This window comes from Corythoichthys intestinalis, chromosome 16 (assembly GCF_030265065.1).
Source record: "Corythoichthys intestinalis isolate RoL2023-P3 chromosome 16, ASM3026506v1, whole genome shotgun sequence".
Lineage (NCBI taxonomy): Eukaryota > Metazoa > Chordata > Actinopteri > Syngnathiformes > Syngnathidae > Corythoichthys > Corythoichthys intestinalis.
The window spans coordinates 46730832-46755415 of record NC_080410.1 but is presented as its reverse complement, the minus strand read 5'-3'; the positions used below and the strand labels follow the sequence as shown (position 1 = coordinate 46755415).

Sequence of the window (24584 nt, the reverse complement as noted above, 5' to 3'; positions counted from 1 at the left end):
TAAATCTTTAGTCAAAAAAAGCTTACATAAGGTGGTGGCATAGGACATGGCAGGATACCAGACAAACCGACAAAGGGCAAGGGCAGACTCAGACTATTTATACACAGGGTCACAGGTGGATACGATCAGCATGATTGGAAAGAGCAGGAAGTAAAGCTAAAACAAGGAGGAACGCAACTACCAAAATAAAAGCAGAAAATCCTACATGAACAAGAACGAAACATTAACAAGAACTACGAGACATGACACCATTTTGATTAAAAATGGATTAAAAATGGTGTCCATCGTTTACGCTTTGTTTGTGCTGGTTTGTGCTACAAAACAAACAAAAAAGCTGACTGAGTGTACCAACTCTCTCAAAAACAGAGGGGTGTCCCAACAGCTATCGCAAACGTAGCACCGTAGACTCCAACATCAGTTGACAAGACAACTCCCACAGACTTTGCACCACGCCTTCCCGTAGGGGGCCGACCCATTGAGCGTTGAGGTGGCTTTCACTATTCACTGTGATAAACACACGCTGCGTTCTAATACCAGATTTAGGTGGAATTAGGACGAAGGTTTTACTGCATACAAGCAGCCAGGAGTGTCTTAAGAGTAATTTGGTCGAGGATTCAAGGTAAATACTACATATTTTTCGCACCATGCATGCGCTGGTGAAATGTTGTGAATACAATGAAATGAATGGAAAAAATTAGCCTAACTTCAGCTAGAAGTATTTACGTAAAATGAATGATACCTGCCCATTTTACTTGCTTTTAACCAAAGATCTAGACTGTTTTACGTTCATATCTATAGAAATTCTGCGAGTTAAGCATTTATTTGCAAGAATTTTCAACTTAAAAAGCTATTTGTTTCATGCAGCCGCCATGTTGAATTAAACAATACCGTAACTTTGGCTTGAAATATTTACGTAAAATGAACGATAACTGCCCGTTTTTTGCTTTTAACCAAGAGTCTAGACTGTTTCACGTTCTACAGAAATTCGGCAATTTAAGATTTTATTTCCATGAATTTTCAACTGAAAAATCTCGTTGTTTTGTGAAGTCCGCCATTTTGGATTAAACAATACCTTAACTTTGGCTTGAAATATATACGTAAAATGAATGATAACTGCCCGTTTTTTTTTGTTGTTGTTGTTGCTTTTAACCAAGAATCTAGACAGTTTTCCGTTCATAGCTAGATAAATTCCCCGATTTAAACGTTTATTTGCAAGAATTTTCAACTTAAAAAGCTCTTTATTTTGTAAAGGCCGCCATGTTGGATTAAACAATACCGTAACTTTGGCTTGAAATATTTACGTAAAGTGAACGATAACTGCCCGTTCTTTTTTGCTTTTAACCAAGAATCTAGACTGTTTTACGTTCATATCTATTGAAATTCCGCGATTTATGCATTTATTTTAAAGAATTATCTACTTAAGAAGCTCTTTGTTTTGTGACGGCCGCCATGTTGGATTTTGTATCTCTACTCAACACAATAGCGGAATTCAACCTAAATAAATTGAGATTGTACATAGAAAAATGCTAATTTTGCTTTTGTTGAGTAAAATCAAGACGATTCTGCATGCTTTCCTCAAGGTTTAAGTTTCTGATGTGGAAATTGAGTGATTTATTAGCTATTGAAAACTTTAAGTTGCTATTTTGAGCAAAAACTTATACTGTATATGTTACATATTGCTATTGATCCTAAAATATGGGTGATTATCTCTGCATTTGGGGATTTTTGTGCATCTACCATAAAGTTTGAGCATTTTATAGCCATTTCAAGTTTTGTTATACTTGTATGAAAAAATAATTAATTGGGATTTTATTCGGGAACGACTTTGAATTGTTTTAAGTCGCTGCTCATGGAGACTCACATATGCCTAAGGTGTCTGTTTCAGGTTTAGGTCGCTAGCGGCTTTGGTTTTGAAAATATTTTAGTTTTAAGTCTTTGAAATTAGGCCCTCTACAGATTGGCCGCCTGTCCTGTCAGCTGATAGTGAAGTCTTTGCGTAGCACACAAATGGCACCCCTTCAGGTCCATTTTGCAGTAAATTGGGAGCTTCAGATATTAATTTCGAGTGATGACGTGACTTACAGAATTTTTTTTTTTTTTTAGGGTGGGCGCTACTTCTCGGTTTTTCACTTATCGCGGCGGGTTCTGGTCCCCATTAACCGCGAAAAAATGATGGATCACTGTACTGTACTTATCATCAATACTGAGAGGTGGCGGAAAAGACACTGTTACGCGACTTTAAAAAAAAAAAAAGACTGGCGACAAGACGGCGGACTCTGGTGTCATAAAGTCGAAATCACTTAAGTTGGGTACGTCGTATCCTGGGGACTACCTGTATCTATCAAACGTGATAGCAGCACAAACGAGCACAAACCTAGCACAAACATATGGCATCATTCCTCCGTAGATGGAAGCTGCCTGACGTCATCACTTGAAATTTATATCGCAATATCTAAAAAACGATAGCAGCACAAACGAAAATTTTGACAGCACAAACTAAGCATAAACGATTGACACCATTTTTAGCCAAAATTGGGGGCTGATTGACCTCAGATTGAATTGTAAATATCTTAAAAACAATAGCAGCACCAACAAACACAACCATAGTACAAACAATTGACAAAATTTTGATAAAAATTTGTGTCTTATGGTGGCCAACTTCACGGAGGTATTTCTGGCCAACTGAAAATTCTCTTGAAAAAAAATCCCTACCCCAAGAGGGAGTCGTCTCCCAATACTGCCGCTCCCTCCACCATGCACTGTGCTAGAATGGTGAGTGGTAACTTTTTCTGTCATAGAAGAGGGAAAAAAAATAATTTACAGTCATGGCAAATTCAGAATTTTCTGCTATCCGCAGTACTCACAGAAGGCGACTTGACCGATTTCTTCTCCACGTCGGCCCCCTGCTGACCCTGCAAGCAAGCCGTCAGCTTCTTGTGTGTGCTGTGCGTCACTTGCTTGACCAGGTCCAGACGTTTCTCCACCTGCAAAAGCGCACATTTTTAAAATCGCCCAGACCACGTGCAGACGCCTCACATAAGCGTGCGATCACGTTGCACTCCTTACCTGCAGGAGGTCTTCACTTAACACTTCTGTTTTTTCGGCTCTGGAAACAGAAAAGTCAAGCAGTTAACTTACTTTACTTGAGTGGTTTGAGATTAGATTCTGAGCATTTCCCATTTCCACATTCTTAAATGACACATTGACCTACTGTAACTCATTCAAAGCGATTGAAAGTGAAAGACAGGGCATCCCGCCATTTGATCTGGACTGTTTGGGAGAACTGATTGCGAGAGTTGGTGGTGCGGACGTGGGCTTGTCAGCGTCAGCGTTGCATGAAGCACACGTTGGGCTTCCGTGATAAGAAGGTGTCATGTATCTCTTATGCCCTATATTCAGCTTGATTTCCTTAAACTATGGTATAAGTGCTATTTATTTTATATTGGGTGTGTTAAAGTAATATAAACAGTCAAACAGTAAATACGAGAAACAATACTATTCCCTGATTAATTATATTAAGTGTGTTAGAATCATGCAAACAGTTTTTACAGTGCCTACGAGAAAAGGTACTATCTCCTTCAACTGTTTGTATTACTCTAACCCACTCTAAAATAAATAGCATTTATATCATAGTTAAAGAAAAAAAGAATGTAGTTGATATCAAGAACAATTAGACTTGGAACGATTAGAACTGGCAGCACCAACACAACGGGCAGATAAAGACAGAAAGATACAGGACGCCTTCTGACCAGGGAAGCCCAACACGGGCGTCATGCAGCTGACTGAGCAAGATTGACAGTGACAACCAGGTGATAGGCAAGACATCTAAAAGCCAACGTCTGCACCACCAAATCCCGCTATAAGCTCTTCCGGACAGTCCAGAACAAACGGTGGGACATCTTGTCTTGCCACAAGGATCATCTGATACGGAGGACAACCAGGTGATAGGCAAGACATCTACAAGCCCACGTCTGCACAATCAAATCCCGCAACAAGCTCTTCCGGACAGTCCAGAACAAATGGTGGGACATCTTGTCTTGCCACGAAGATTATCTGATACGGAAGACAACCAGGTGATAGGCAAGACATCTACAAGCCCACGTCTGCACCACCAAATCCCACAAAAAGCTCTTCCGGACAGTCCAGAACAAATGGTGGGAAATCTCATCTTGCCACGAGGATCATCTGATATGGAGGAACCCACAACCACGAAGTGAACACTCAGCACTCACGTGGTGCTGAAGATGGCAAAATCCTCAACTCTCGTTGCCCTGATACAGTAACCCCCGAAACTCTCCCACCCAATCCACAACAGAGAATAATGCTAAACAACGCCCAAACACACCCTTCTTTCGGACCACAGCCCGCCTCACCAGAGCTTTTAAAAGACTGAATGTTTAACTAATCGTTGTCATTTTTCTCGGAAACCTTTTGTTGACTTGTGATATAGTGGCCCTGGATCCAGTTTGCCTCCACGCCCGGGTCTCTTTGCTGTTTTTTGCTTTGTCGTTTGATCGCTGTCGTCATGAATAAAGTGTCAACTTGTGCTTCGAAGCCTTTTTCCAACTTTGAAAATGGAGTCAGTTCAAGTGGTTAAGACTAAAACCTGAGTTATGCTTCTGCGTTGCGGTGACCGCAAAGCGACTATGTGTCAATGAGCAGTCGATAGTTCTGCGGCAAGGGAACGCATTGCTCTGTAATTCACCACCTAGCCTCTAGAGGGGTGTGGTGTTGTGTTTGTAGGGTTTTGGGGGACACTTGTCGACTTCCTCTAGTTTTCTTCCGTTTACAAAATAATGCAAACGGAGCTGGAACGCTTGAATGTGGATCTCCAGCTTATCAACATTGAACAACAAATGTTGATCATACAAATGTTGAGGAGCAGGTGACGCAGAAGATGGTTTCGGAGGTGGTCTGTCCGACTGTTGATGCAGCACAGAGACTTCTAGTCTCGGGTGGAAGCTAGCAAGCTGTGGCGGCTAGCTTCATACTGGTGTCGGACAGCACTCCAGCCCGATTTTATTTTGCTGTGTCCTACAACCAGCCAGTGGCAAGCCATAGCAGATTTCTGGCGGCTATGGAACTTCCCAAACTGTGTTGGAAGCCTTGATGGTAAACACGTTATCATAAAAGCACAGAGGCACTCTCAATCAGTGATGATGTATCAAGTGTGTGAACTGTCTTGTTGAAAATTAAACAGCAAAACAACTCTTTTGACACCAAACCTGTGCTTTATTCTTCATATACTTGAAGTGTGACATGTCACACTCACTGCAGACATATGCACACATTAACTCATTTGCTCCCAAAAACGTATAAATACGTTCTATTTGTAATTGTTTCAGTGTCCCAAAGAAGTATTTATACGTCTTTTACGTTTTTTTTTTCACAAGCGATATCTCTAGGTACTGATTCAACTTAGCTCCAAAGCACAATGCAGAAAATCAATTTTAAAGCAATAAAACTGTCCACTAGAGGGCAGTAGCGCTTTTGGTAAGACCCACAACCTGATGTAACAGAACGAACGGCCGGGCCGCATGGCCGGGGCGCCGACAGAAGACGACCGAATGGACGTCCAGAATGCCAGGCGGCGGACGACCGAGCAGAACAACCGGGAGGATGCCCGGGATGCCAGGCGCTGGGTGACCGAGCAGAACGACCAGGACCACCAGTGCAGTGGACGATGCCGTTGAGTCCGTGCTGCTTGCCGAGCAGAGACAGGCGGCGATGAGGGAAAAGTTTAGCCCCGCTGTCGCGGCCACAACAGCGTCATCTCTCAGTTAGTTATGTGTAAATAAATTGTTACTTTGCTATCAAAGCTCTATTTGTCTTGTTGTTTATGTTATTTTGTAAAAGGAAAACATTCAGATTTTTGGGATGTAAGTAAACCAAAAAATAGCTGTGTTAAAGTCAAAATTATGTTTGAAATGTATGCTTTCACAAAAAGCTCAATTTCTCCTTTTTCATCGGAAATTGGAAAATTGCTCAAACTAAGCTATTTTCTAATGCTAATTTCTAAAGAATGGAAAAAGATATGAACTAACTTTTTTCCTGCTGAAAGAAGAGAAAATCTTTCTTTTGGTGGGTTCCATGTTTATATAGCAATAGAACAGAATTTTCTATGGGCCTTGCAAAATCAGTCAAAATTTGGTCAATTTTTTGTGTGTAGCAGAATAATGTTTGACAATGGCGGTGATTTCGTGCTGAACCGGAAACAACAGTCTGAGCGGAACAATCACAGTCAATTTGCGCTACGTCACCATGCGTTGACGCCGCACAAGTCAGAAAATTGTGGAGGAACACGAGAGACTACGGCGAAGGGTCGTAAATCGGGTCTGCTCTGACGGCGCAGGTCTGCCGCAGAAGCATAACTCGGCGTTAAGGTGAACGTGCAGAGTTTGGCCTTTTGGCAAGGTTGTCGGAGTTTTGCCGCCCCGGGGCGGTGGAATTGCGCTAGCGTGGTGGCGGCAGTTCGGCTGGCGTGATTCCGGCAATCTGGCTAAAAGGTCAGATTCTTTTTCAGATTCCTTTAACGTCAATTGCATTTGAACTGGGTTGGCTAGACTTGAATGAACATGTTTGGCTTGGTTTGTTTGATTGGTAGATTGTTTTCTTCTTAGGGATGAGTTGCATGTGTGGCAGCCTTGCAGTTTTTTTTTGTTTTTTTTTTTACAAAGGGTTTTGACAGTTGAGGTCATATTTCCGAGATCAAAGCACCATATACCGGAACAGCGTTCCGACCCAGAATCTCATACCGGAACGGTGTTCCGACCCGTTCCAGCCCACTTTCACCCCTGCTTATAGTCTGGAAAATATGGTACGAATCGCTTGTGTGTATTTTGCTCTGAGTATTGCAGCAGAGCATTTGGTATGTGGGAAAATGGATTTTGGTATGTGGCATTTTTTTGGTATGTGGCCTTTTTATTTGTTATGCGGCATTTATTTATTTATTTGTTATTATTATTTTTTTTTTTTGGTATGTTACACTTCTTTTGATATGTAGCATTTTTTAAAAATTTTGTTATGTGGCAAAATGGATTTTGGTATGTGGCATTTTTATTACATGGCAAAATGGATTTTGGTATGTGGCATTTTTTTGTATTTTGATATGTGGCACTTTGGTTTTTTTTTTTTTTTTTTTTTTTTGTTATGTGGCAAAATGGATTTTGGCTTTTTTTTTTGGTATGTGCCAAAATGGATTTTGGTATGTATCATTTTTATTTACAGTATGTGGCATTTTTTTGGTATGTGGCACTTTTTTTTACATGTAGCATTTTTTTGTGATGTGGCAAAATGGATTTTGGTATGTGGGGTTTTTATTTGGTATGTGGCATTTTTTTTGGTATGTGCTAAAATGGATTTTGGTATGTAGCATTTTTATATATGTGGCATTGTTTTGGTATGTGGCACTTTTTTTGATATGTAGCATTTTTTTTTTTTTTTTTTTGTGATGTGGCAAAATTTATTTGGTATGTGGCATTTTTATTTGATATGTGGCTATTTTTTTTGGGGGGGGGGGTCGCACTTATTTTGATATGTAGCATTTTTTTTATTTTGTTATGTGGCATTTTTATGACATGGCAAAATGGATTTTGGTATGTGGCTTCTTTTATTTTTATTTTGATATGTGGCACTTTTTGTGGCAAAATGGATTTTGGTATGTGGGTTTTTTATTTGGTATGTGGCTTTTTTTTTTTTTTTTTTTTTTGGTATGTGCCAAAATGGATTTTGGTATGTAGCATTTTTATTTACAGTATGTGGCATTTTTTTGGTATGTGGCACTTTTTTTGATATGTAGCATTTTTTTGTGATGTGGCAAAATGGATTTTGGTATGTGGCAGTTTTATTTGGAATGTGGCTTTTTTTTTTTTTTTTTTTTTTCGTTTTTGGTATGTGGCAAAATGGATTTTGATATTTGGCATTTTTATTATGTGGCAAAATGGATTTTGGTATTTGGCTTTTTTATTTGGTATTTGGCTTTTTTTTGGTATGTGGCAAAATTGATTTTGGTATGTGGCAGTTTTATTTGGTATGTGGCTTTTTTGTTGTTGTTTTTTTTTGGTTTTTTTTGTTTTGGGTATGTGGCAAAATGGATTTTGATATGTGGCATTTTTATTATGTGGCAAAATGGATTTTGGTATGTGGCTTTTTTATTTGTTGGGGGCACTTTTTTTTTGTTATGTAGCAAAATGGATTTTGGTATGTGGCATTTTGATTTGGTATGTCGCATTTTGATTTGGTAAGTCACATTTCTTTTTTATCGCATTGGCACATTGAACGCACTAATAGAAAAGTCGCGCTGACACACCATTGCAGCCACGGCATATTTTACTTCAGACCTATGTCCGAAAAATATAACTTTTAAATAGATTGGATGTCTCTTGCCGTCAATTTCATGCATTGATAATCGTCTATCCGATTCAGACGAATATTAAAAAGGAAACTGAAGAATTTGAGTTAAGCCTACTTCAAAGTTTTAAAAAATTTGCTTGACTTATAGAACATTACACTTTTACAGTGTAGAGCTACAAAATTAGTGACTCAACCTACAACCAGGCTGCTTCGGTCACTGCAGGAAATGTGTGAGAAAACAAAATGACAGCAGATTGCTGTGAAAAAGAGCGGGGGACCAAAATAAATCAGAGAAATTTGGCACGCTGCTTTTGGGGGAATGTTCCAAGAGCAAGCCAAAAAAATCCTTTCCATGTTCAGATGAATCATTTTAGCGCTACGGCATAGAGAAAAAAAATCTTGAAAAAATATGAGACTTTAGGTTATAGACATACTTTAGGTGGTTCGTGGTTTTTAATGGCGTTGACTTGCCTTACTACGCGTCGGGACGTTTAATGAACAAGCCTTTCAACCTTAGCATGGTGATTCCTCTTAGGACACTGGTAATGCATCCAATTACAGTTCCAGAAGTGTGTTTGTCTCTGTTATTGGAAGTGAGAAGTACCTCAATACAAACGCGGAATGAGTCCTGGGAGGAAAGCAAACATGTGGGAGACGTAGCAGCCGAGTGTGTGCTCATTATTAACGCCAACCATCTGCCATTCTTCTACCTGAGGCTGCTGATGACTCAACAGAGGCGCACACATTTAGGATGGGGGGTGGGGCTGGAATTATTCGTAAGCTTCCAGGCTTTACAGTACATAGAATACAGTGGGAACCTCTCGTGAAAGATGTATTTGATAAATAGTCTCGACTAGGTGTCAGTTTAAACCCTTTTAGGGCAAGTGATTATTTTTGGGGGGTATTAAAAAAAAAAAAAATATATATATATATATAAATATATATGTATGTATTAGGGCTGTCAAAATTATCGCGTTAACGGCCGGTAATTATTTTTTTTAATCACCCACGTTAAAATATTTGACGCACATGCCACGCTCAAACATTAAAATGACAGCACAGTGAAATGTGTACTTTTGTTTTTCGGAGTTTTGTCGCCCTCTGCTGGCGCTTGGGTGCGACTGATTTTATGGTTTTCAGCACCCATGAGCATTGTGTAAGTAATTATTGGCATCAACAATGGCGGGATTGAAAATTTTACAAATTTTATTAAAACGAAAACATGAAGAGGGGTTTTAATATAAAATTTCTATAACTTGTATTAACATTTATCTTTTAAGAACAACAAGTCTTTCCATCCATGGATCGCTTTAACAGAATGTTAATAATGGTAATGCCATCTTGTTGATTTATTGTTATAATAAACAAATACAGTACTTATGTACCATATGTTGAATGTATATATCCATCTTGTGTCTCATCTTTCCATTCCAACAATAATTTACAGAAAAATATGGCATATTTTATAGATGGTTTGAATTGCGATTAATTGCGCTTAATTATGATTAATTTTTATGCTGTAATTAACTCGATTAAAATTTTTAATCGTTTGACACCCCTAATATATATATACACCGCATTGGCCCGAATATAAGACGGCCCAGATTATAAGACGACCCCCTCTGTTTCAAGACTCAAGTTTGAAAAAAGACTTTTTGAACACCAAATTAATTTTGACAGAAAATAATTACAGTACATCTGAAACCAATGATTATGACAATATATTTGAGAGAAAAAGCATGTCATTTTGCCTCATTCAAATCTTAATATCTGAACATTTAAATATTAGGGCTGTCAAACGATTAAAATTTTTAATCGAGTTAATCATAGCTTTAAAATTAATTAATCGTGATTAATCGCAATTCAAACCATCTATAAAATATTTTTCAGTAAATTATTGTGGGATTGGAAAGATAAGACACAAGACGGATACATACATTCAACATACTGTACATAAATATTGTATTTGTTTATTCTAACAATAAATCAACAAGATGGCATTACCTTTAACATTCTGTTAAAGCGATCCATGGTTAGAAAGACTTGTAGTTCTTAAAAGATAAATGTTAATACAAGTTATAGAAATTTTATATTAAAACACCTATTAGTGTTTTTGTTTTAATAAAATTTGTAAAATTTTCAATCAAAAATAATAAACTAGTAGCTCGCCATTGTTGATGTCAATAATTACACAATTCTCATGGTGCTGAACCCATAAAATCAGTCGCACCCAAGCGCCAGCACAGGGCGATAAAACTCCCAAAAACACAAGTAACAAGTGCATTAAGACCCTGTGCTGTCATTTTAATCTGTTTGAGCGGGGCATGTGCGTTAATTGCGTCAAATATTTTAACGTGATTAATTTAAAAAATTAATTACCGCCCGTTAACGCGATAATTTTGACAGCTCTATTAAATATGTAAACTAAAGTGCAATCACATTCGTAGATGAATGGCTTCTGGTTTTTGAAATGTGAATAAACCAATCTATTGTGATAAAACAACAAAATTGCAATAACTGCATTAACCATCAAATGAAGTCTAACTGTAACTGTAGTCTTGAAACAAATCTGAATAAGGAAAAACATTGCAATAAAATAATGCAAACTGGTTAAACTTGAGAGTAGCTGAGATCTGTCATGACAGAAAATCGCTTCAATGATATCTGGCGCCATCTAGCATCGTGAATGGGTATAATGTCTAGACCCCGAATATAAGACGACCCCTACTTTTTCAGTCTTATTTCATTGCAAAAAACACCGTCTTATATTCGGGCCATTACGGTGTAACTCATCTAACATGGCTGGATCCAGCTGCTCCCTGTTAAGACCAACATAAGGTGTGTTTGTGTTTGAGCTAATATGTTTGTTTATGCATTCGTTATTTAGTTTAGAGGCATATTTTGCATTTTTTGGGAATATGTGTTTGAACGATTTGTTAAGGGCATTGTACAAAATAACGCTAGTATTTCATAGCAATTAAGCCAGCGGTTTTTGCAATACAAGTTAGCCAATTGTTTGTTTGTTTTACTTAGATCCTAATTTTTTCCCCCTACTGTTTAGGGTTAAGTTCAGGTATTTTCATTCATTTTTAAATGCATTTATTGCTTTTGTGAAATTAATGTGCAATTCTGTAGTTTGACAAAACACTAGTGATTTTTTTTTTTTTTTTCGAAAAAAAGAAAAAGTTTCAAAAAGGGCAAAAAAGTTGCATACAGAATTTGGAAAAAATTTACGGTTCCCCGGAAATTTTCCCAAAACTTTCCTATTCATTTTTAATGGGAACTTTTCCATTCAATTCAAATGGAATTTCCAATGGAATTTACATTGCATTGATGCCAATGACGGCCATGTATGTCGACTCTATTGATGCTAATGTACTTGGATTCCATTGACCCCTATGTAACTCGATGCCATTGACGGCTATGAATGTCCAAAATTTTTCCCATTCATTTTCAATGGGAAAAAAAATCCCCAAATCAACACGAAATAACCAGATATCAATAGGATGTGTCCCCCAAACTTCCCCGATTCCATTGACACTCATAGAGGGTGCTGCCATTGACGGCCATAGACGTCCAAATTTCCCATTCTTTTCCAATGGCATTTACTTTGTTTAATGCCATTGATGAGCATGTTTGTCCATTCTGTTGATGCCAGTGTACTTGGATTTCATTGGCGCCTATGTAAGTCGATGCCATTGACTGCCATGGACGTCCAAATTTCTTCCCATTCATTTTCAAAGGCAAAAAAACAAAATAATGTCCCCAAATCAAGAGGAAATGACAAGACATCAATAGGACATGTTCACCAAACTTCCCAAATTCCACTGACACTCATAGAGGGTTCTGCCATTGACGCCCATGGACGTCCAAATTTCCCATTCATTTCTAATGGCATTTACTTTGTTTAATGCCATTGACTGGCATTTTTGTCCATTCTGTTGATGCCAATGTACTTGGATGCCATTGACGGCCATGGACGTCCAAATTTTTTCCCTTTCATTTTCAATGGCAAAAAAAATCAATCTCACCAAATCAACAGGAAATGACCAGATATCAATAGGACACGCCCCCAAATGACCAGGTATGACCAGGCCACGCCCCACAAATGTCCCCAAATGACCTGATATGACCAGGCCACGCCCCACAAATGTCCCCAAATCAACTTGGGTGTGGCTAAGATCTGTATCTCCACACAGCAAAGACCCAGAGTAATTTCTCCAGAAATTGCAGTTTCTAATTAGTTTAATGTTATTTCTAGGGTTGTTCCGATCATGTTTTTTTTGCTCCCGATCCGATCCCGATCGTTTTAGTTTGAGTATCTGCCGATCCCGATATTTCCCGATCCGATTGCTTTTTTTTTGCTCCCGATTAAATTCCAATCATTCCTGATAATTTTTCCCGATCATACACATTTTGGCAATGCATTAAGAAAAAAATGAGTAAAACTCGGACGAATATATACATTCAACATACAATACATAAGTACTGTATTTTTTTATTATGACAATAAATCCTCAAGATGGTATTTACATTATTAACATTAATTCTGTGAGAGGGATCCACGGATAGAAAGACTTGTGACTTTGTATACTGTGACTAAATATTGCCATCTAGTGTATTTGTTGAGCTTTCAGTAAATGATACTGTAGCCATGCCCAATGCAGGATGGGAAGTGGAACCATGACTGTGCGTAGTGCTATCAATTGATATATCTTCTCTGCATTGGGAAATAATATATGGTGTTAAGAAAAAGATCATTTGCTACCTTGCTTCCGCACATTGCTTCCCATGATATTTCTAATCGTAGGGAGAGGGATAGTAAGGCTTTAGCCAATTTAAAAAAAGGCTCCAAAGGCTGCCAAAATTCACTCCACTCATTTTACACTGCCTTTTATCTCTCTATAAAGGTAAAACGGCGCCAAGACAGATTGAGTGCGACAATGCGTGGGTGGGTCCTGCAGCGCATGCATTAATTGCGTTAAATATTTTAACGTGATACATTTTTTAAAAAATTAATTACTGCCGTTATCGGGATAAATTTGATAACCCTACCTTAAGCCTAAACTAAAGACTCTGGATGAGTGTAACATATTATGTTTGAAACGTTAAAAACGTTGTAAAATTTACGTGTACAATTAGAAAACGATTTAATTAAAAAAAAAAAAAATATATATATATATATATATATATATATTTAAAAAAGGCATGGCCGATATTTTTTTGCCGATTCCGATACTTTGAAAATGACGTGATCGGACCCGATCGATCGGCATCTCTAGTTATTTCCATTGAAAAAAAACTCTTTTTCTTTCAAAAAGGAGGAAATTTCTAAGTGACCCCAAACTTTTGAACGGTAGTGTAGTCATATCAAATAAGGGTTGTTTAAACACATTACGTGACTAATGTGGTCAACAGATCAACAATCTGCTTTAAAGCTACCACAAGAAAACACAATCCTTAAAAGTAAGAGAGGGAAAGACATGCAAAAAGTATTTTTCAATAAAAACACAAATAGTGAGTACTTGTCGCTTTTAACTGATGTACGTACAGTGGGGGAGAACAAGTATTTGATACAGTGCCAATTTGGCAGTGTATCAAATACTTGTTCTCCCCACTGTATGTGTTGGACGTCTTGCCGCATTGAAGGAATTACAGAAGATCGGTATTGTTCCTCTAGTAACTGACAAACTACGTGATCACCCCGAGCGTCCATTAGGCACATAAAACATGCCGCCCTCCGTAGGTCAAAAAATGTACTAAAAATGATAGATTTTTAAATCAATGGCAATAGTTTATGTGTTTCTCATAACATAGTTTAGTAAAAGAGAACAATTGTGGCTTATTAGAGCCTGCAAGTCTTTAAGTCCGAGGTTCCCTTTAAGAATGTAAGAGTGCAAACCAATACAGACCTGCTAATGTGTTCCCACCAAATTGGAAACACTAAATTGTCCAAAATGTCTTGAGGAATTAAGAGTTGGATTTCAGCCATATCTCCTGATTGATTCTGGAGTGCCCACATTTGTCTATATTAGTGCATTAAAATCTCGTTCGGAGTGCGTTGAACAGCTCAACCGAACGATCAATGGCGCGATGAGCAAATTAGTCGGGATAATATTTACACAAGGAAATCCAGCTAGCCCCCGCCGGCTGCAACCGTTCAATAAGAAGATACGTACACAAGGAATGCCACCGATTTGCTGGGTAATTTTATAGATTGTGATCTAATAGGTCAAAGCTGTGACAGGACAATTCTAACCCAGAACCGTGAGGCAAACAGCTCCGCATTCCGAGTCACTGTAAGTCATTTCCAGTGAGCATCTGAGCGATGCGCGCACGAAGCGCGACACTTGTTATGTAAGGAATGTCTCTCTATAAATTACTGTTGGTCAGCTGCCTGCTCAGCCCCTGCAGCACTGCTCACACTTCACCAAAGCGCACATAATAATCCATATGGGGGCTCAGAAGCGACTTGTTCCACCTTTTAACTCATTGACGAACCAGAGTTCTTCTGAAAATGTCCTATTTTTATCATGACCACTGTAGTGATTCAAAAATATTCAATTTAATCAAATCACAAAAGAAGTTAGACAAAATTTCTTGGGCCCCAACTTAAAAGAGGTCAACATAACAACAACAGGCCGTTTATATAACGAGGGACTCTCCTAAATGACCACATTAAGGAGGTATGATAGCAAATAAATGCAATATTACCAACTTAATTAGATATAGTGTATCACAAAAGTGATTACATCCCTCGCATTTCTGCAGATATTTAAGTATATCTTTTCATGGGCAAACACTGACAAAATGACACTTTGACACAATGAAAAGTAATCTGTGTGCAGCTTATATATTAGAGTTCATTTTATTTTCCCCTCTAGATAACTCAAAATATAGCCATAAATATCTAAACCCTTGGCAACAAAAGTGAGTACACCCCTATTCTTCAGTGGTTCACATCCTTTTACATGATAGGGATTTCTTTGTGTCAATCGGAAACTATCAGTCAGAACGAACCAAATTCACGTGTGGAGTCCCTCAAGGGTCAATTCGTGGACCACTCTTATTTAACTTCTATATGCTTCCGTTAGCTCAGATAATGGAACAGTATGACATCTCCTATCACGCCTATGCAGATGACACACAACTGTACATTTCTGTGTCCCCACATGATTGTAGTCCCTTAGTCTCCCTGAGTAAATGCATTCATCAAATCAATGAATGGATGTGCCAGAATTTTCTCCAGTTAAATGTGGAGAAGACAGGTGATCATTTTTGGGCCAAAAAAGGAAAGGTCAAAGATAAGCAGGCACCTTAGCACAATGTCACTTACAGCTACAAATCAAGTCAGAAACCTTGGCGTAATTATTGACTCAGACCTAAAATTTGATAGCCATCTAAAGTCTGTCACTAAATCCGCTTATTACCACCTAAAAAATATAACCAGAATTAAGGGGCTTCTGACTCAACAAGACATGTAAAAACTTTGCATGCATTCATTTTCAGTAGACTGGACTATTGCAACGGTATATTTACAGGTCTTGATAAAAAATCAGTCAGGAAGCTGCAGCTAGTACAGAATGCTGCAGCCAGAGTCCTCACAAATACAAGGAAGCTGGACCACATTACACCGGTTTTGAAATCGCTACACTGGCTTCCAGTGAGTCAAAGGATAGACTATAAAACACTACTGCTCGTCTACAAAACACTTAATGGCCTTGGACCAAAATACATGCTTGACTTGTTAGATTCCTATGAAACATCTAGACCCCTAAGGTCGTCTGGAACCGTTCTTCTGCATGTTCCAAGGACAAGAACCAAGCAGGGTGAGGCAGCATTTAGTTATTATGCTCCTCACCTCTGGAACAAGTTACCTGAACGTCTGAAGTATGCTCAAACTGTTAGCTCTTTTAAATCAGGGCTAACAACGCTTTTGTTTAGCACTGCATATTCATAACTGTCTACATATTTCAATCTACTTGTTTTCTATTCCTCTTGTGCTTTCTCCATTGCTGATTTCAATTATTATTAGTAGTAGTAGTTTTTGTTTTATTTTTATTTATTTATTTCCATTCAATTGGTGATTAAATGAGATCTTTTGTCTTGGTTTTTACGTTGTATTGATTTAAATTAGGGCTGTCAAACGATTAAAATTTTTAATCGAGTTAATTACAGCTTTAAAATTAATTAATCGTAATTAATCGCAATTAATCGCAATTCAAACCATCTATAAAATATGCCATATTTTTCTGTAAATTATTGTTGGAATGGAAAGATAAGACAAGATGGATATATACATTCAACATACGGTACATAAGGACTGTATTTGTGTATTATAACAATAAATCAACAAGATGGCGTTAACATTATTAACATTCTGTTAAAGTGATCCATGGATAGAAAGACTTGTAGTTCTTAAAAGATGAATATTAGTACAAGTTATAGAAATGTTATATTAAAACGCCTCTTAATGTTTCGTTTTAATAAAATTTGTAAAATTTTCAATCAAAAAATAAACTAGTAGCCCTATTCTGTCCTCAAAGTGTGTGAGTACACAAATTGACAGATAAAGAACATGAGTTCCAAAAAGAAATCAGACGGTGTGGCAAAGTTGCATGGGCTTTACTGAAGTCATCTCTTTTTGACAGGAGCATGTTTCTTGTATTTTTGTAAAACTGAAAATAACAAGGCAATGTGTCAATAACTTGCATAAATCACAAAATAACATAAAATGTACACACACGTGTCCATTTGAGCAGTAGCAATAGCCAATTAGCTCACAAGCATCTAACAATGTAACTGCTTTTCACCATATATGTGAACAAATTCAAATACACATCATCAATAACTATCTAATGCTCATGAATATAAACAAAGGAGGAATATAACTCACAAGCGATGCATGTATTAGACACAAACAGTGTGATGGGGCTATGAGAACTGCCACTGAATACTGGATGCGGACGTTAGCTGGTCTGAATAGCACTGTCTATTAGTGTGAGTTCGCGTCGACATATAATCACGTCAGAAAAGCGCGTCGAAACCCAAATAATCAGCTGCACTGAATCGCCAGCAGAGGGCGACATTACGCCACATAACATATGCAAGTCACACCCAAGCGCCAGCAGAGGGCGGAAAAACTCCATAAAACACAATTAACAAGTTGGCCTTTCACTGTACTGACATTTAAATCTGTCTGAGCGGGCCTAGTGCGTTAATTGCGTCAAATATTTTAACGTGATTAATAAAAAAAATAATAATTAACGCCCGTTAACGCGATAATTTGACAGCCCTAATTTAAATGTGATTTTTATGATCTTCATGTGATGTAAAGCACTTTGAATTACCTTATGGTGAATTGTGCTATATAAATAAATTTGCCTTGCCTTGCCTAGTGAAAGTTGTCAATACAGTCCCTGACAAAAGTCTTGTTGCTTATCCATTTTGTGGAAACAATTGCTAAAAAACTGACATTTACTTATTTAATTGGTTTCAGAAATGGCTCACATGAAAGCTAAGACCCTCCCAAATGATGTTGAATGTACAAAAATATATTTGTTTCACTGAAAAAAGATTTATCATTTAATGAAGACATAAAGGTCAAATTTTGGCAAGACAAAAGTTTTGTCGCCTACAGAAAGTAGTGTGAAAATTGAACAAAAAATGTACTTCAAATCCAAAAATATGTTACATAACATAAGCGAATTTAGTGGTGCTGTGAGATCCAAATTTAATATTTGTTTTAAAAATATTTTAAATTAATATATATATTTAATTTATATTTATGACATATATATATATTTATTACATATATATATATATATATATTTTTTTTTTTCTTTTTCTTTTTAATATTCTAAAAGATTTTAATATTTAAGTTATTTTTATTTATTTTAGTTATGTTTTGTTTTTCTTTTTGAAAATATATATATTTTTTGAAACAACTTATTTTTGGATTGAGACAAAAGATTAAGATAAAAACATCCCAGCCAAAATGTGGCCCAAAAACAAATCAAATCAATCAAAAAAGTTGCTTCAATCAAAAAAAAAAAAAAAAAAAAAAAAAAAAAAAACTTGACTCCAATAAAAAAGAAAAAAATCGCAGAAAAAGCATTTTTTTGAGTTTCAAATGTATTTTTGCATTCAAACACATTTTTTTTGTTGTTGTTGTTGATTGAAGCGACTTTTTTTTTTCATTGAACATACCGTATTGGCCCGAATATAAGACGGCCCTGTTTATAAGACGACCCCCTCTTTTCAGGACTAAAGTTTGAAAAAGACTTTTTGAACACCAAATTAATTTTCAAAGAGAAAATAATTACAGTACATCTGAAACAAAGGATTATAACAATATATTTGAGAGAAAAAGCATGGTATTTTGCCTCATTCAAATCTTAATATCTGAACATTTAAATATGTAAACTAAAGTGTAATCACATTCATAAACGAATGGCTTCCGGTTTTTGAAATGTAAATAAACCAATCTATTGTGATAAAACAAAAAATTGCAATAACTGCATTAACCATCAAAGTGAAGTCTAACTAACTGTAGTCTTGAAACAAATCTGAATAAGTAAAAACATTGCAATAAAATAATGCAAACGGGTTAAACTTGAGAGTAGCTGAGATCGGTCATGACAGAACATCGCGTCAATGATATCTGGCGCCATCTAGCGTCGTGAATGGGTATAACGTCTAGACAGCAAATATAAGACGACTCCCACTTTTTCAGTCTTATTTTAATGCAAAAAACACCGTCTTATATTCGGGCCAATTCGGTATTATAAATATTCTTGTAAGTTAATTTTATTGCTGACACTGCGTTTCGGGGTCATTAACATGTTGTGCCCCTCCTGTCCCAAAAGCCAAACTCCGCGTATGCTGCCACCTGCACATTGGGAATGAGTACTACATCGGCAAATTTGAGGTTTCATGCACTTTTGCACTTCCGTATGCACGCAGTTTTCCCCACACGTAACGGTCGTGTAAACACGGAATTAAAATAACGGCAAAACGCCACTTTTGCGTTCTTGTGTAAACGTGGCCTAAGAAATATCAAAATTTAGCTCATCAATGTAGGTCAGCTCCTCTTGTGTTTAGGCCAGCAGAGAAGGCCTCGGCGGGCCTGAGCACCCACCAATTTGGTCCTACGCTTCAAGGGGAGGAGGGCAGTGGAGCAGAATGATGGCCCTGGGCCTCAGCAGGGTTCCACAGCCCAGGGCACCGACTGGCATGAGATCTAGAGCCAACAATGCGCACGCAGACACAAAAAGACACGCGTGCCGAGAGATGCCGCACGGACGAACCGGAGAGGGGATTCGCGGCCACCAAAACAGAAAAAGCCACTTTACTGTATCTGTCCAGCAAAAGTAGGTCACGCTTCTACGTCGGAATAATTGAGATCTCTAGATGCGAGCGCTAGATGGTAGCAGAAAGCAAACATTTTCTTGGCTTTTATTGACTGCTAATGGCCTGGCACCCTTCAACGGAATACAAATGTGATTTTAAAAAAGTCTGTTTTTCCTATTGTATTGAACCGTGACCCCCTAACCGAGTTAAGTACCGAACCACGGACTTCTGTTTATCATTACACCCGGTGTTGTTAATAAAGGCATTAGAGTATAACAGCGTTACTAATGGCGTTATTTTTGTCAGTGAGTACTATAATTAATAACGCGCCTCACACACAGGCGTGTGCTCATTCCAGGCTTAATTTGTGAAACGTGTCAGGTGCTGCTTGGTAAGTTTTGTTTTCTTGTCTTGGCTATGTAATGTTGCTTTAGCCTTTAAATGTCTGTGCTGAGTGATCATTACACCCTAAACTAACTTGTAGCTTTAGCATAGCGTTAGCATTAGCATTTAGCGCGGTGACTTGGTGTCTTCTTAAACTCTTGGAAAACATTTTTCGTGGCGCTCAGGTGAGTTTAATCAAATAAATAAATAATATACTCAGCAAATAAAGTGCTGAGTGTGACATGCAATAGTTTTTTTGCTCGGTTGTTTGTTTTGAATACGTAAACTTTTGTTTTGCTTCATAAAAGCAGCAAGTGTGCCGAGACATGGCCTCCTAGATTTAATGAAGACATAAAGGTCAAATTTTGGCAAGACAAAAGTTTTGTCGCCTACAGAGAGTAGTGTGAAAATTGAACAAAAAAATGTACTTCAAATACAAAAATATGTTACATAACAAGCAAATTTAGTGGTGCTGTGAGATCCAAATTTAATAATTGTTTTTAAAATATTTTAAATTAATATGTATATTTAATTTATATATATATATATATATATATATATATATATATATATATATATATATATATATATATATATTATATATATATTTTTAAAATATTTTAAAAGATTTTAAAATTTAAGTTATTTTTATTTATTTTAGTTATGTTTTATTTTTATTTTTGAAAATATGTATATTTTTTGAAGCAACTTATTTTTGGATTGAGACATAAGATTTAGCATAGCTTTAGCATTAGCATTTAGCGCGGTGACTTGGTGTCTTCTTAAACTCTTGGAAAACATTCTTTCGTGGCGCTCAGGTGAGTTTAATCAAATAAATAAATAATATACTCAGCAAATAAAGTGCTGAGTGTGACATGCAATAGTTTTTTTGCTCGGTTGTTTGTTTTGAATACGTAAACTTTTGTTTTGCTTCATAAAAGCAGCAAGTGTGCCGAGACATGGCCTCCTAGATCCCTATACAGTATACAGTGGGGCAAATAAGTATTTAGTCAACCACTAATTGTGCAAGTTCTCCCACTTGAAAATATTAGGGAGGCCTGTAATTGTCAACATGGGTAAACCTCAACCATGAGAGACAGAATATGGAAAAAAAAAAACAGAAAATCACATTGTTTGATTTTTAAAGAATTTATTTGCAAATCGTGGTGGAAAATAAGTATTTGTTCAATACCAAAAGTTCATCTCAATAAATTGTTATGTACCCTTTGTTGGCAATAACGGAGGTCAAACGTTTTCTGTAACTCTTTATAAGCTTTCCACACACTGTTTCTGGTATTTTGGCCCATTCCTCCATGCAGATCTCCTCTAGAGCAGTGATGTTTTGGGGCTGTCGTTGGGCAACACAGACTTTCAACTCCCTCCAAAGATTTTCTATGGGGTTGAGATCTGGAGACTGGCTAGGCCACTCCAGGACCTTGAAATGCTTCTTACGAAGCCACTCCTTTGTTGCCCTGGCTGTGTGTTTGGGATCATTGTCATGCTTAAAGACCCAGCCGCGTCTCATCTTCAATGCCCTGGCTGATGGAAGGAGATTTTCACTCAAAATCTCTCGATACATGGCCCGATTCATTCTCACCTTTACACAGATCAGTAGTCCTGGTCCCTTTGCAGAAAAACAGCCAGGAAGCATGATGTTTCCACCCCCATGCTTCACAGAGGGTATGGTGTTCTTCGGATGCAATTCAGTATTCTTTCTCCTCCAAACACCAGAACCTGTGTTTGTACCAAAAAGTTCTACTCTGGTTTCATCTGACCATAACACATTCTCCCAGTCCTCCACTGGATCATCCAAATGCTCTCTAGCGAACCGCAAATGGGCCTGGACGTGAACTGGCTTCAGCAGGGGGACACGTCTGGCAGTGCAGGATTTGAGTCACTGGCGGCGCATTGTGTTACTGATGGTAGCCTTTGTTACTGTGGTCCCAGCTCTCTGTAGGTCATTCACTAGGTCGCCCCGTGTGGTTCTGGGATTTTTGCCCACTGTTCTTGTTATCATTTTGACGCCACGGGGTGAGATCTTGCATGGAGCCCCAGATCGAGGGAGATTATCAGTGGTCTTGTATGTCTTCCATTTTCTAATAATTGCTCCCACAGTTGATTTCTTTACACCAAATGTTTTACCTATTGCAGATTCAGTCTTCCCAGCCTGGTGCAGGTCTACAATTTTTTCTCTGGTGTCCTTCGACAGCTCTTTGGTCTTAGCCATAGTGGAGTTTGGAGTGTGACTGACTGAGTTGTGGACAGCTGTCGTTTACACTGATAATGAGTTAAAAACAGGTGCCATTAATACAGGTAACGAGTGGAGCCTCGTTAGACCTCGTTAGACCTCTTTGACAGCCAGAAATCTTGCTTGTTTGTAGGTTGTCAAGTTCAAAAATAGATCCTTAGGTAGACATTGTAAAATTACCCAAAAATTAGGAGAGAAGACACTCAGTTTTCTTGGCCAAGGAGAGCAAAAAGTGACTAGTGACAGTCACCAAAATTGATCTAAAGAAAAAAATCCTCCTTGGTATTTTATTTAGGGGTTTGTCCTAAAATGGGGTGTCGCCCTAAGGGAGGGGAGAGCAAGCTGGAGACACCCATGTGGTTTTCGATTGGATATGTGTGTTCATGTAGGTGGAACTAAGTAAATACACGTGTGTAAGCAAGAGCTCATGTAAACAATCATGTAAACAGTCAAAACAATCATGTAAACAGTCAAAATGACCCAGACACTTCAGTTATGTAACGCTGCGGCCATGGAAGATGTCCTCGGATGGAAAATCGTCCTCGAAGGTCTAGATGAAAGTCCAGACGCCAGGTGCTGAAGATGCCTCGGAAGGTCTAGTTACGCAATGATGCGGCCATGAAGCAAGGCAGTTGTCATCCTGACCCTCTTTTACTCTTTGTAACACTTAAGCATTATACTACAACCTGGTATAGCAAGCAATAATCATTTACTGGTTATATTAGTAAGAAAAATATGGCAATATGTAGTGTCTATGGTATATATGAGCACAAGCAAATATTCAATCAATCAATCAAGCAAATATTTAATCAATCAAACCTCGATAATTACCTCAACATAGGTGACCAAATACTTATTTTCCACTCCAATTTGGAAATAAATTCTGTAAAAATCAAACAATATGATTTTCTGTTTTTTTTCCACATTCTGTCTCTCATGGTTGATGCTGACCCATTTTGACAATTACAGGCCTCTCTAATCTTTTCAACTAGGAGAACTTGCGCAATTGGTGGTTGACTAAATACTTATTTGCCCCATTGTATATTTTATAGTGTGATCATTCACTTAGTTAAAGGTTTTGACTCTTAAGCCAAAGTTCTATGTTACGCATCAACACTTCCTTTTGAGTTGATCTCACAGCCAACAAGTCGGCCTCGACACCTGCGACTCGCATCGTTTGCGACAGGCTTGAAATGTGTGCCGAGACCAAATCAAAAGCGCCATCTGTCCTGGCTGTGCTGCTCCTCTCACTTCGCCTCTTTTTCATTTTCAAGTGGGCGTGGGCTCTTTAAGAGAGGAAGAAGCTGTTAAACGGCGATTGGGACCGACATGGCATCATCTGTCCTTTGGCGACCCAAAACAAAGACTCTTTATGGCTAATGTGTCACTCTCTGAGAGGCACCGATGGCGTTCTAGAACAAATAATCACAGGGAAAATGTATGAATTTCTGAACAGGACTACAAAAGTGAGCAGCTTTTGCTACCTCAGCAAAGGCCAGCTACGCTCATGTTAGCTGTCGGCGACCATATGCTCCTTGAGAGTGTGACACACTTGCATACCAAGAGGTGGGAAGGCAGGCAAGGACAGTTTACATAACAGCATTTTGTGGATGCTATTAAAATAGCCCAGGGTGCGCACACGGTCTGGGACTTTTAAACCTTGGAAAAGCCTGTTATTTTGTTTTGTCTTTTTTTTTCTCAGAAACGCGGCGATACCTCTTTATAATGAGTGTTGTCACTAAAGCGTTACGTGACTGTAATCTGATTACTTTCTTCAGTAACGAGTAATCTAACGCATTCATTTTTCCAAACCAGTAATCTTTGATTTAAGTTAATTTTCTTAGTCTATGTGCGTTATTATTTTGTTATTGCCTCATAATGTATGTAGAATGAAGAATATTGTAGTCATGTACAAAGAGCATTTTGAACAAGAGTGAAAGTGGGCCAGAACGGTCAGGAACGCAGTTCCAGTATAAGATTCAGGGCCAGAACGCTGTTCCGGTATAAGATTCAGAGCCGGAATGCTATTCTGGTACACGGTGTTTTAGTTCCGAAAATATGACGGCAACTGTCAAACGCTATTTTAAAAAAAAACAAAAAAATGCTAAGATGCCACACATGCATTTTATCTCCAAGAAGAAAACAATCTACCAACATCAGATTTACATACACAAGTGTGAACAACAAGTGTAATAAAGTGCTTGTGTAGCGTAATCCATTTCCACCGATATTTATTATTTATTTTATT

At 37.8% G+C, this 24584-nt stretch overlaps 1 protein-coding gene across 2 annotated transcripts in view; it reads right to left on the bottom strand.

Annotated features, from left to right (window-relative positions):
- arhgap44a (Rho GTPase activating protein 44a) overlaps positions 1-24584 on the bottom strand; it is a 106339-nt gene that overhangs the window by 61057 nt on the left and 20698 nt on the right. For both annotated transcript variants that reach the window (XM_057861254.1, XM_057861255.1), the window contains exons 2-4: positions 3067-3106; positions 2865-2984; positions 2713-2789 (exon numbers count right to left, since the gene is read on the bottom strand). In XM_057861254.1, coding sequence (XP_057717237.1) covers positions 2713-2789; positions 2865-2984; positions 3067-3106 — 237 coding nt within the window. The remainder of the gene's footprint in view (positions 1-2712; positions 2790-2864; positions 2985-3066; positions 3107-24584) is intronic.